This window comes from Papilio xuthus, unplaced genomic scaffold, assembly GCF_000836235.2.
Source record: "Papilio xuthus unplaced genomic scaffold, Pxut_1.1 DF829660.1, whole genome shotgun sequence".
Lineage (NCBI taxonomy): Eukaryota > Metazoa > Arthropoda > Insecta > Lepidoptera > Papilionidae > Papilio > Papilio xuthus.
Window position 1 is genome coordinate 2414856 of NW_013528989.1, and position 14051 is coordinate 2428906.

Here is a 14051-nt window from a genome sequence, read left to right on the forward strand (position 1 = left end):
TCCATCAAAACATTCACATTTATGATATTAACTAGCGGTCGCCCGCGACTCCGTCCGCACGGAATTAAAAACAAAAACTAGTCTATGTGTTCTTCCAAACTATGTTCTATATTTAAGTCAAATTTCAGTCAAATCCATAGCAGTTCTATAGATATCTTCAAACAAACATACATCTAAACATTCGCGTTTATAATATTAGTACGAGTAAGAAGAATATATTTTGTTCCAGATTGAAAAGTGTCGATTGCAAAACTGTCACCACAGTGTGTTGTGTACCTCAACAGGACTTAGGAACAAGGTATAGACAAGGAATATTTAATATACATTCCGATTTATTTCTCTTACGATGTAACTTAAGAAAAACATTCTTAAGTTACGTCGTAAGAGACTTACTTCATATAACAGTGGTAGAACCCGCTTCAAAATCTTTGCACGAATTGTCCCGGTTCGCCCGGTGAAATACCACGACCATACAGAAGACACGCCTCAAGTGGAAGCTATTCCGCGTACACTCTGATTAGTGTGCGTCCCGGAGGCCTAATTTAGTCCTCTTTCCCTTCCCACCCTTTTTCTCATAAGGAAAGGATGGGAAGTGGAAGTGGACTTTCCCGATGAGAGGATGCATGGAAAGGGAAATATTTACTTTCTATGCATCCTCTCCTCCGTCGATTAAAGGTAGGCAACGCATATGTAATTGCGTATGTCTATGGGCAACGGTCACTTCGCTATTTTAGCGATTTCATGTGGCCGCTCCTGGGTTCGAATCCCGCCATGTACCAATGTGTTTTTCCATTTCCGATTTACATATGTACATTTATCCGACGTTATTACGGTGAAGGAAAACATCGTGATGCTGCACATATCTGAGAAGATCAAAGATATGTGTGAAGTCAACCCGCACTGGGCTATGGTTGACTATGGCCTAATCACATAACTTAGGGTAGGCTCCGAGCCCCTCAGTGGGGATGTATAGCTGATGATGATTCATCCAAAACTAAAATATGAACGTTTATGTCCCCTCACTAATCTGACATTTGATTTTGTAACTAAACGTTTCACGACAAATGATTCTAACTGATAATGTCTAAAAGTAATGATTAAAAACTCAGGTCAGGGGATGGGACATGTGGTAAGAAGATATTAGACCACGTAATATCTGTAAAGGGTAAGAGACAAAGCAAGTCTACGGTACGTTCAGTACTTTATGGTGAGTATCCATGGAGGGCTTGGATATACAGGTACGTAAAATCATTATATCTCAACTTAAACACTATGTAATCCTAAGTGACTGTAACTATGACACTCAGGGGAAGAATACGAATCGAATGACACCTTAATCATCAAAATCTGTTCAGTACTTTATCATACAGGGTGTTATAAACTTTGTCATAAGTATACTGTCATGGAATCAAGATCTAAATTAATAGTCTATGTGTTCTTCCAGACTATCAAACAAACAACAAACATCCAAACGTACGCATTTATGTTAAACTAGCAGTCGCACGCGACTCCGTCGGTGTGGAATTAAAAAAAAATTAACTATTATAGTTCCCGACAAATGTACGATTTTTTTTCAACCTTCCTTAGACCTCGATAAGATTCAAGTTCAGCTGTTCAAGCAGCGAGACTAACATACAGCAATTTTATATGTATACAACACTATACCTCTGGATGTTTATAATCTTTGGTAAACATATCATAGAGTATGTTTTGCAGAAAGGAACAATATGGCGACAGCAAAGTATTATGCGCGGGAACTTTAGTCGGTGACAGGAATGAGGTTGTGATGACGTCAGCGAGTTGCCTGCAGGGCTTGTCACCTGCTGACATATCTGTCAGCTTTATCAAAGACAACAGTGACGTCATTGACGTACGTTCCATCATCACCCACCCTTCTTATAAACCAAGTAAGTTGTTAAAAGCAAATTCGATTTTTATTTAGCCTTCTCTAGCTGTTGTGATACATAAAAAACAAAAAAAAATCGTATTCGTAACAATTCAATTGCATATGCGTTGCCTACCTTTAATCGACGGAGAAGAGGATGCACAGAAAGAAAACATTTTGCCCTTTCCATGCATCATCTCTTCCGGAGAGTTCACTTCCACGTACCATCCTTTCCTTATAAGAAAAAGAGTGAAAGGGGAAAAGGACTAAATTAGGCCTCCAGGACGCACACTCATCAGACTGTACGCGGAATAGCATACACTGGAGGCCTGTCTTCTGTGTGGTCGTGGTATTTCACTGAGCGAGCCGGGACGATTAGTGCGGAGACTTGAAGCGGGCTCTACCACTGTTTCTGGCATTCCTAATAACCTCTTAACTCTTCCACTTCTTTGTCCTCCACATTTTCTTGTAAGACTTGGCACTCTATGTCTTTCATCACACCTTTTAAACTGGTTTAGATCTGGAACCATGTCTGCTTTCAGGTGAGAAACATGAACATGACGTCGCTTTGGTTGTGCTAAGTCGGGCACAGCGTGCTCCAGGCTGGACTGCTCCGGTCTGTCTGCCAGCATCACCACCAATGCCAGCCACCACATGTATTACAATATCTGACAACAATTCATATGTAAGTTACAATAATCGAATCTTCTTAAACACACACACAAGACAAGGCAAAGTAAATCTTTCAAATTTGTCGATTTAAGCAAGACACAATATTATAAAGGTACACAGCGCAGTTCAGGGGTTTCAACACTTGACTTGTAATCTCCAGGTCATGGGTTCGAATCCCATGTACCAATGTGTTTTTCCATTTCCGATTTACATATGTACATTTATCCTATGTTGTTAGTGTGAAGGAAAACATCGTGATGCTGCACATATACCTGCACTTGGCCTGTAGTTGACTATGACCTAGTCATGTAACTTAGGGTAGGCTCCGAGCTCAGTGGGGACGTATAGTGAGTTTGATGACACAGCGCGTGACATTTTTATTATCTTCAAAGTCAGTTGTCATTTTTTTGTCAAGATCAAAGAATAGTCGCTGCAATTTTTAAGATGGCGGAGCGGCAGTTGTCATGTACTCGCTATGCCTTTACTGGGGGTTAGACAAAGTGCACTTGCTGAGAAGCGAATCCATAATGAACTTCAGAAGTGTCAAACTGACAATTACTTTCGATTAATCACGTGTTTGTGGCGCCTCAGTTTAACGGTTGATCTGTCAGCAGTTCTTGGGTTCGAATCCCGTCATGTACCAATGTGTTTTACATATGTGAATCTTATGTTGTTAGTGTGAAGGAAAACATGTTGACGCTGCACATATCTGTGAATGTCAAAGATATGTGTGAAGTGACGCAATGGACCAGCATTCACTATCACCTAGTTAATTTAGGGTAGGCTCTGAGACCCTCAGTCAGGACTTACTGAGCTGATGATGATAATCCACAGATATCAACCGTTGTGCCGTTACCTAAGAAATGTGAGTCGTTCAACATACGATCCGCGTTAGGTCAGATATGCGCAGTTACACCTCTAGACGATTACGTACCGGAAAAGGGGGCTGCTTTGCTTTGTCAAGACGAGGTATGTAACATCAGGTTAAAAACTAAACTTTAATAGTGCTAGAGGCTAATATTTCTTGTTCTGGACCTTGTAAACTTCAATATCACACGACACAACAACATCAAAGACATTCCAACTACACTCTGATGAGTGTGTGTGCTAGAGGACTCATGTTACTCCTCTTTTCCTTTTTTTTGTGACTGAATTAGTCACTGTTTGCCTTGAAGAGGCATTTCCAGCTTCACCGGGCTTGAGGTGGCCGAGCGCAGACGACGCTTAGCCTGAACCTCCTTTTTTCTCTTTCCCTGCCCACCCTTAATTTAAAAAGAAAGGATTAGAAGTGTTTGACACTTTTAGTTAGAATCCTTTGTCGTGAATGACTTTCGTTACAAAGTCAAGTGACATGATTAGTAAGGAGACATAAATGTTGACATTTTTATAAGGCTAGTATTGCGCCGATACACCGGCACTGTCGGATTTTCCTTATAGAAAAGGGAAAGAGGATATTTCTCCTTTCCTTATAAGAAAAGTGTGGGAAGGAAAAGTGGAGTAAAATTATGGCTTCACCACATTCATCGGAGTGTAGTTGGATTAGCTTCCTACTTGTGTCGTGTGTTGTGATACTGCAGCTGACGAGGTCCAGATCAACAGTTCCTGATTACTGTTCCAAGATTACTGGTGTGCAAACTTCCGTTATCTGTTCGTAGCTTCGTCAGACCGATGAGGTATACTTCGCGGCAGGTATAGCGTTGACAACAAGTGAATCTGTGACCACGTACACCGCTGTACATCAATACTACGATTGGATTACTGACAGAGTGAACGAGATAGCTTCTAATTGAACTGTCAAGTAAAACCTAATGAAGATAGTACGATAAAATTTACTAAAAAGCAAATTTGTAGTACAACTAAGGGACCATACCCATACTACTTGACTTTTTTAGTTTTTTCGACTCCTCCCTCCACTCGGTGACCACTCGTAGTTCATCCCAAGACGCCCCCTTTTAGTTTTTACGTAGTAATTCATAATTATGATTTTTTTTTTAATCACAGGCAAAAATAAAAAACAAATGTTTTGGCTCATACTCGTCTTTATAGCATAAGACTGCATGCATACTTAAATTACTAGTGAATTATATAATATGAAAAATAACAAGTAACGAGTACGTGACTAAAATCTGTGCCCCCCTCCGCTCCTGTGACTGACTGTAGTATTTTAAAGAATCCGCCCCCCCCCCTTTACCCGGGTCATGTAGTATGGGTACGTTCCCTTATAGCAGTTTAGAAAATAATTGTGAAAAGAATCGATAAAAAATTATGTTTGTTTTGTAATAAATAATATCTTTGCATTTGTTTTTTATTGATCGACTAGCTGTCGCCCGCGATTCCGTCCCTACTGCAAAAATGTAATGAGTAGTCTATGTGTTCTTCCAGACTATGTTCTACATCTATGACAAATTATAGCAAGAGCCATGCAACCGTTCTGGAGATATCTTCTGACAAACATCCATCTAAACATTCGCATCTATATATTTAAAAGAAAGTGGTGTTAGTTACACTATTTATAACTCAAGAACGACTTTACCGATATGCCTGAAAATTGGTGAGGAGGTAGCTTAGAGCTAGGAGACGGACATAGGATACTATTTATTTATTTTACATTTAGATGGATGTGATGTGGATGGATGGATGTTTGAAGATATCTCAGAATGGCTGAACGGATCTCTATTAAATAAGGCATACGTATAGAACTAGCTTTTGCCCGTGACTCTGTGTTAGTAACCTATGTTTTCTTCTAGACTATTTTCTATAAATATACCAAATTTCATCAAGATCCGTTCAGCCGTTCTAGAGATCTTCAAACACCCATCCATCTATGCATTTATATAGATATCGCTGTCTCTTTTGCTGTCATAGAGTATGAAAGAGACATCATGTGTTATCACAACAGCGGAGTAGGTATGAGATCTAGTCAAATTATAAAATGTCTATATTCACAATTGATATGTAACATAAGATGATAATGGAAAGACCGCTGATAGCATATGTTCTCTCCTTGACCTTCTTATCTATAATTTGTTAAGCTCGTGCAATTATATTTATTACTAGCTGTTGTTCAAGACTTCGTCTACTGAAATACTGTCTTCGAGCTGCACGCGGTAACACACAGTACTTGGACATTGCAAGATAATTTATCTTAAATAAAAGATTTTGTCGAAAATAAACATATCCTAAGTTACTCCTTATTACATCAGCTATCTGCCAATAAAACTCCCGTAAAAATCGGTTCAGCCATTTCAGAGATTAGCCGGCACAAACAAACAGACAAAAATTGGAAAAATTTTGTGTAAATTTAGTAAAAAAACTTTTATTTCAATATAACAAACAGACATTCCAATTTTATTTATATATATAGATTATAATAAATATACGCATTTAAATATTGACAAAGTTATCTTTTTCAATATTAAAAACGTGTGATAAAATCCTTGTATCATCATCAGCTCACTATACATCCCCACTGAGGGTCTCGTTACCCTAAGTTAACTATGTCATAGTGAATGCTGGTTCAGTGCGTTTCACACATATATTTGACATTCACAGATATGTGCAGAAAAGAAAAAGTATGGAATGACTGTGTGAAAGAGGATATGCGTAAGAAGGGGGTAGACTCGGATATGACGGCTGATAGAGATGTATGGAGGAGTAGTACATGCTGTGCCGACCCTCGATAGGGATAAGGGCAGGTTGATGATTCACAGATATGTGCAGCATCACGATATTTTCATTCACACTAACATAGATGGATATTTGTTAGAAGGTATCTCCAGAACTGTTCAACGGATCTTAATGTAATTTGGCATAGATGTAGAACATAGAATGAAAGAACACATAGGTTACTAAGTTTTTTGAATATAAGTTTGGAAGAATACATACGCTACTTATATTTTTCAATTTATCATAAAAAAATTCCAAATTGATTAAGTCATCGGTTTGATGAAGTAGAAAAAAATATAAATCGTGCGAAGATGCAAGCAACAACTTGTTTATAATTATATGTTTAATTGTATTATAATATAAATTCAATGATTGCATTGGACTGGCTATAAGCCGTGATATTTTGTGCCTATTTGATTGTCGCCATATTGTCGTTGATCATAGCGCATTATCAATTTCCACACTAATAATAGAGATCATAGAATTAACTGTCAGTAATATATAGAGCCTAGCTCAGGGGTTGAGCACTTGACTTGCAATCTGCAGGTCCATGGTTCGAATCCCGTCATGTACCAATGTGTTACATATGTACATTTACCCTATGTTGTTAGTGTGAAGGAAAACATCGTGATGCTGCACATATCTGTGAATGTCAAAGATATGTGTGAAGTGATGCCCTGGACCAGCATTCACTATCACCTAGTTAACTTAGGGTAAGGAGACCCTCAGTTGGGTAGTATAGTGAGCTGAGGATGATTAAAACATTTCAACTAAAATTCCTGTCAAATCGACTCACAGTTCGCCTGTGTACAGCAAATCAGTGAACCGATTCACAGATCAGTTCATTTTGTACCTGCAAAGAGTTATCATTTGTCTATCGATCAAGTCACCGATCAGTTATCGTACACTAGATGCCCATGGCTTTGTCCGCGTAGAATTAAAAAAAAGTTAATAAGTAGCCTTTGTGTTCTTCCAGATTATGCTCTACATCTATGACAAATTTCATCAAGTTCTGATCAGTCATTCTGGAGATATCTTCAAACATCCATCTAGAAATTCCCATTTATAATATTAGTAAAATGTTAATGTTTGGATGCATGTTTGTTAAAAGGTATCTCCAGAAAGGCTCAACAGATCACGATGAAATTTGTCATATATGTAGAACATAGTCTGGAAGAACATACAGACTAAATTTTTAATTCCGGACAGACGAAGTTGCAGTCAACAGCTATGTATATTACGAATAAAATACAAGACAAATTAGTTAAAAAATCACGTTATTATTTAAATTAAAAGTCAAATAATAAATTGATCAAACGGGCGATCGCTAGTTAGGAAATAAAGCTGTATTTCCAAGCTATGACCTGTCCATTGGATATCTTTAGAGGTCAGTGATGTAATGTTTTTGAATAAAATAACAACATTGGTCAGTCTGTTGAGAGCTTTGTTTGATATCGGTGTATGAAACAGGCTCTCAAGGTCATATATTGTTTAATGACGTTACAGCTAAGTTACAAGGTAAGTTGTTTTTTTATATAACGTAAAAGATCTAAGGAATTTTTATTATTATTTTGCTATTCAAGTAAATAATAGCTGTCGCTTGTGACTCAGTCCGTGCGGAAATAAAAAAAACATAATTAGTAGTCTACGTGTTCTTCCAGATTATGTTCTATATGTATGTCAAATTTCATCAAGATCCGTTCAGCCGTTCTAGAGATATCTTCTAACAAACATCTAAACATTCGCATTTATAATATTAGTAAGATTAATAACAAGTAAGATAAATTAAATAACACTTCGTGCTTCCCATTTCATACTACTAATATTATAAATGCGAATGTTTACATGTATGTTTGTTAGATATCTCCGGAACGGCTCAAATTATTCATAGATGTAGAACATTCTGGAAGAACACATAGACTACAAATTAAGATTTTGTCGAAGACAACAGCTTATAAATCCCAACAGTAATTACGCATGATAGTTGTCAATAAATAAAAAAATGTAATTTATTAATTTTCAGATTATATAACATTGAATCAATCATAAAGAGATGAAAGCTGAAATATTGTTAATTCTAACAATTGCTACGATATTTGCATCGGGAGAAGGTACGTATTTAATTCTGGCTTTCCGTGAATACATTTCTATCGTTATCTCACGTTATGTCAAATAATCAGCCATTTTAAGATTGCATTTGACATTTCAAAATCTAACAAAATAACCTTAACGACTGTCATAAAATGTTAGTTAACTTTTTTAGGTTAGAATTACACAATTATAGTTTGTCTATTTAAGATAGATTAGTTTGATAATTCACTATATATGGGTTGATTAAAATCGATTAAGAATTTTTACGATTATCGATTGATAAATTAATTTGTTTCATTCTATTCCTACTTTATCCTTCATAACTACATAAAGAAATAAGACGTACAACTAAAAATTGCGATGTTAACGAACAATAACAGTTTATTTTAATTGTGCGATACCAAATAACTACAATAAATTCAAAAATTTATAAAATAACTAATTATAGTATACATTTGTTGCACTAATTTTAGTATAAGACCGATTCTCGATAGTTCGACACAAGACAACCGTCCATTAAGTACAACATTAATCGTTATACTAAATTAATTCCATATTTTATAGGCGTCAGTTTTCAAACTAATCTATCTTAAATAGACACACTATAGTTACCTTTTTTAAACAATTACATGTTTAATTATTCTAATTTTCGCTATCATAAATTTATATAAATACTAGCGGACCCGACAGACGTTGTCCTGTCTACACGTCTTTAATTTGAATAAATTAATATGAAGTTAATATTTGATGAAAATTGTGAATCTAAACCATTCCCAGATCCCCTTGAACATACACAAAAAAATTCATCAAAATCGCTCCAGTCGTTTGAGAGAAGTTCAGTGACATACACACTAACAGAAGAATTATATATATAAAGATCTCCGCTGTCGGCACCGACTAATTTCGAGTACAAGGGCCCTTAATTAGGGTGATGCATATAGTATAGGAGCTAGCGTTATCAAGAACGAATTTCAGGTCTGATTTTGTCTTCCTCTTTCGGATAGTATAGGCAGTCTAGCAGGCGGTCGTGGTTGCGTTCATTACTGCGCATCCTATCCACGTTCTTATCCTGGATTTTATAATCATTTTAAGACGCGTAATTTAAAAAAAAAATGTTTTTAAATAAGCCTAACTGACATACCTTTTTTATTGCCAGACAGGACGATGTGCCAGACGAGATTTTCTAAATCATTTTTTTTAATTTTAAAGTATTTTGGAATGTTTATTTGAAGATAATAAAAACTTAAAATTATTATTTTGAACTAGTCGGTGCCGACATCGGACGTCTGTCTGTTTTAGACGTTTATATATACGTTTTCAATTAAGATTGTGTTCGTAGTTTTTTGTTTGCTCTAAAGTTTTAAATTCATTTGATTTTGAAGTGTTTTTTTTTATAGTTTGTACAAAAAATGACAAAAGTGGCATTTGCAAACCACTGTCCGATTGTAAAACTGCGCTTGACGATTTCAGAAAATATAAAAGAAGACCTCAGGTAAGTAAATCTATTCAATCTTAGTGACGAAGAAAGCTCTATCTTACTAATATTATAAATGCGAATGTTTAGTTTGAATGTTTACTCTTCTTTCTCTTCTCACCTTTTTTCTTATAAGGAAAGGATGGGAAGTGGAAGTGGACTTTCCGGATGAGAGGATGCATGGAAAGGGAATATATTTTCATTTTGTGCATCCTCTCCTCCGTCGATTAAAGATAGGCAACGCATATGCAATTTTTATGTCTATGGACAGCGGTCACTTCGCTATTTCAGCGATTTCAGGTGACCGCTTGCTCGTTTGCCACCTTATGATATAAAAAAATAAATGCGAATGTTTAGATGTTTGTTAGAAGATATCTCCAGAATGGCTGCATGGATCTTGATGAAATTTGGAACACATATAGAATATAGTCTGGAAGAACATATAGGCTACTAATTAATATTTTTTAATCACTCGCAGACAGAGTCGCGGGCGACAGCTAGTATCTCATAATGTTTACAGTTTTGTTTTTACTTTACTAAGAAACTATTTACCTTTGAGATTGGTTTTTGGTACGGTAATTTCAATATCTAAACTAGCTTTAAACTGCCATTCCATCAGCAGACGTAGTAATAAGTAGTCTATGTGTTCTTCCAGACTATGTTCTACATCTATGACAAATTACAGCAAGATCTACGCAGTTGTTCTGGAGATACCTTCTAACATACATCTAAACATTCGCGTCTACATATATAAAAGAAAGTCGTGTTAGTTACACTATTTATAACTCAAGAACGTCTTTACCGATATGCCTGAAAATTGTTGAGGAGGTAGCTTAGAGCCAGGAGACGGTCATAGGGTACTATTTATTCATTTTTTTGTTCGAATTTATGCCTTGAAGAGCTGTTTTTTATTTAACATATCTATATATTAATTTTTTTTATCCACGCGGACGGAGTCGCGGGCGACAGCTAGTTTATAATATTAGTAAGATTTCTATAGTTTACTACATAAATTTATTATTATTTTAGATGTGTAAGGGGAATGATGGTAAAGTTTGTTGCGTCGAGAGAGTGAAATCCTATTCACACGATTCAAACACACCCCTTGGGTAAGTTAAATTCATCTTATGGTACTTAGTGGTCACCACTTAGAACCGAGCGGGAAGGGGGCATAAGCAGTGCCGCCAACTGGTGGCCCGTACATTTTGTAGTTGTCAGTAAGCTTGTGTGAGCTATGTGCCAAACAATTTCGTTTATTATTTACAAGAATTGAATCCATATTTATAAGTTAACTAGCGGACCCGACAGACGTTGTCCTGTCTACACGTCTTTAATTTGAATAAATTAATATGAAGTTAATATTTGATGAAAATTATGAATCTAAACCATTCCCAGATCCCGTTGAACACACACAAAAAATTTCATCAAAATCGCTCCAGTCGTTTGAGAGAAGTTCAGTGACATACACACGCACAGAAGAATAATATATATATAAAGATTTATTAATTTTATTTCAGGACAATGCCACCACCAGATCAGTCTCCGTGTGAACCGATAGCTAGGAATTTGACAGCCGAGAGAACAGGACGCAAATCATGGGATAGTAAGTTATAAAGCTTTGTTTATCTAGATTTAATCCTAACCCTTAAAAGTTAGACAAACGCTTAAACCTTTAAATTACTAAATGATATGTTTTTTGTTAAAATATTTTTTAATTTAATAAATTAGTAGGCTATGTGTTCTCCCAGATGGCTCAGTGGTCAAGCACTTGACTTGCAATCTGTAGATCCTGGCTTCGAATCCCGCCATGTAGCAATGTGTTACATACGTATACATTTATCTTATGTTGTTAGTGTGAAGGAAAACATCGTGATGCTGCACATATCTGAGAAGAAATTCAAAGATATGTGTGAAGTCAACCCGCACTTGGCGAGCGTGTTTGACTATGGCCTAATCACCCTTAACTTAGGGTAGGCTCCGAGCCCCTCGGTGGGGACGTATAGTGAGTTGACGATGATGTTCAAATTATAGGTCAAACAGCGATTTACAAAAAAAAAAAATTTTTCACTGAAATTTTAAAATTTTAAAAAAATCGAAAAAAAATGTGAAGGAATTCTTCCTAGGCCTTTTATTTGAATTGTTCTATGCTTAAAATTACTTCCATTAAATTTTTACGATAAATTTACGATAATAATATTATAGGAAAAAGTTTTTAAATATATTTTTCTTTTCAGAATGCTTGGAATATCAAGAAAAGTTGATATATCCTTGTAGAGTAAGTAACACACCTTTAGGAGGCAAGATACGATTGGATTTCTGTAATAGAAAACCTGACAGTTTGATTATTGGAGGTGAAGATGCTTACGAAGGTGAATTTCCTCATATGGTAAGTTCCACTAACGTTAAATTTAAAAATAGATAATAGATGGCGCTGTAAAAAAATAAAATTGCTCGTTACAATAATAAGGTATTTCTTACGACCATTAGCTTTTGGTATTTAAAAAATAAAGACGAAACGTGTTTTAATACAAGTGTTATTAGTAGGGAATTTTCTCATATGATAGGTTGTTTTAGGTTTTTAGTGTTACAAAGGAATTAGTTATAAAAATGGACAATAGATGGCGCTATTTTAAAATAAAAAATGACAATTATAACGATCGTTATTCCATCCATCTCTTTCATTGTATTTCAATAATTAGAAACAAAAACATATTTTAATAAAAGTATTATTATTTAGTTTTCAATGCAAATATTTGCGTGCTGCTACGATTGTGTTTATTAAACAGAAAAATTGAAATGTTTCCCAATTTCAAAACTAGATGGCGCTGTTCTCTATTTAGTGCATTATTTATACTCTAGGTTCTTCTTGGCTTCGGTAACGTTACATCAGAGAGCAGTTGGGGCTGCGGGGGAGTCCTGGTCAGCGAGAGGTTCATCCTCACAGCGGGACATTGCATCTCCAGCAAGGAATTGTAAGTGGTACATTGGTCCCGGAACACGGAGATCGCTCCCAGAGATCTCCAGCAAATGAGTCTCCCAACAAGTCGACCCTCACGCAAAATCTTCCTTAGTCGTAAATTTGGAAATCTCTAATGTTAATTGGAATAATCAAGATGCTAGTAATAGATTACCCGCCTTAAGAACAATCTAATGTTCTGAATATTTACCAAACATTTCATCATCTTCCGAACATTTCAGTGGTCCGGTGACAGATGCGAAGGTCGGCATCCTGGAGAGATCAGCGGAAGTGGACAGCACGCGGCGGTACAAGATCAAACGGATCATCAAACACCCCGACTATCAAGCACCTAGCAAATATAATGACATCGCCCTTCTGGAGACAGATAGAGAGTTGAGTAATTTAACTTTTTTCCATAAAGACACAGAGCTGGGTGTTTTATTTCCGGCGCCCTGAGTGAGCTTTTTATTGCGCTCCTTTTTTAGTATTAAGGGAAATCTTCCAAAGATATTGTATCTGAGAAGGCACCGTAGGCGCCCTTTTATACACAATTAAGGCGCCCCTTACGCACGGCGCCCTTTTATTCTAAATTAAGGCGCCCCTTACGCACGGCGCCCTTTTATACTCAATTAAGGCGCCCGTTACGCACGGCGCCCTTTAATACACAACTATGGCGCCTCTTGCGCACGGCGCCCTGGGCGATCGCCCCGCTTCGCTCTATCGTAACGCCGCCACTGAATAGACGGAATATTACGAATGAAATTTTACGCTTAAAAATATATACAGTTCTGTTTGTTTAGTTTGACAATTCTTACAAAGCAGTACTTACTGACGTGACGGTTATTTTTAAAATATTTCAAGGAAATTTTCAATAACATCTACTTAATAAATTGACTGATATCATAATTTATCGGTTACATTAGGTTAAGAGTGGCTCAGGGGTTAAGTACTTAACTTGTCAGCAGCTCCTGGGTTCTCCCAACATACCAATGTGTTACATATGTACATTTATCTTATGTTGTTAGTGTGAAGGAAAACATCGTGATGCTGCACATATCTGAGAATGTCAAAGATATGTGTGAAGTGATGCACTGGACCAGCATTCACTATCACATAGTTACATCACTTAGGGTAGGGTTTCAGACCTTCAGTGGGGACCTATAATGATTAATGTATTAGGATAACGCTGGACAACTTGGCAGTACCCGCGTGTTTGTACGACGGTCACCCGATCAACGATAGCAGCGCGATAGTTACAGGATGGGGTACTACTGTTTTCAGATACAATAAAATATCTAATATTC

The 14051-nt window shown here is 36.5% G+C and overlaps 2 protein-coding genes across 2 annotated transcripts in view; both read left to right on the top strand.

Moving 5' to 3' along the window:
* LOC106116558 (plasma kallikrein-like) overlaps positions 1 to 4549 on the top strand; it is a 7530-nt gene extending 2981 nt beyond the window's left edge. The window contains exons 4-9 of the mRNA XM_013310435.1: positions 230 to 298; positions 1110 to 1238; positions 1717 to 1907; positions 2428 to 2570; positions 3392 to 3526; positions 4213 to 4549. Of these exons, the coding sequence (XP_013165889.1) occupies positions 230 to 298; positions 1110 to 1238; positions 1717 to 1907; positions 2428 to 2570; positions 3392 to 3526; positions 4213 to 4347 (802 nt within the window). The 3' untranslated portion in view covers positions 4348 to 4549. The remainder of the gene's footprint in view (positions 1 to 229; positions 299 to 1109; positions 1239 to 1716; positions 1908 to 2427; positions 2571 to 3391; positions 3527 to 4212) is intronic.
* Positions 4550 to 7444: 2895 nt separating this feature from the next.
* Positions 7445 to 14051, top strand: part of LOC106116692 (trypsin-1) — a gene marked incomplete in the record, with an annotated part of 9028 nt that continues 2421 nt past the window's right edge. The window contains 9 exon segments of the mRNA XM_013310619.1: positions 7445 to 7741; positions 8247 to 8334; positions 9712 to 9806; positions 10818 to 10897; positions 11306 to 11391; positions 12023 to 12174; positions 12648 to 12760; positions 12987 to 13139; positions 13927 to 14051. Of these exon segments, the coding sequence (XP_013166073.1) occupies positions 8277 to 8334; positions 9712 to 9806; positions 10818 to 10897; positions 11306 to 11391; positions 12023 to 12174; positions 12648 to 12760; positions 12987 to 13139; positions 13927 to 14051 (862 nt within the window).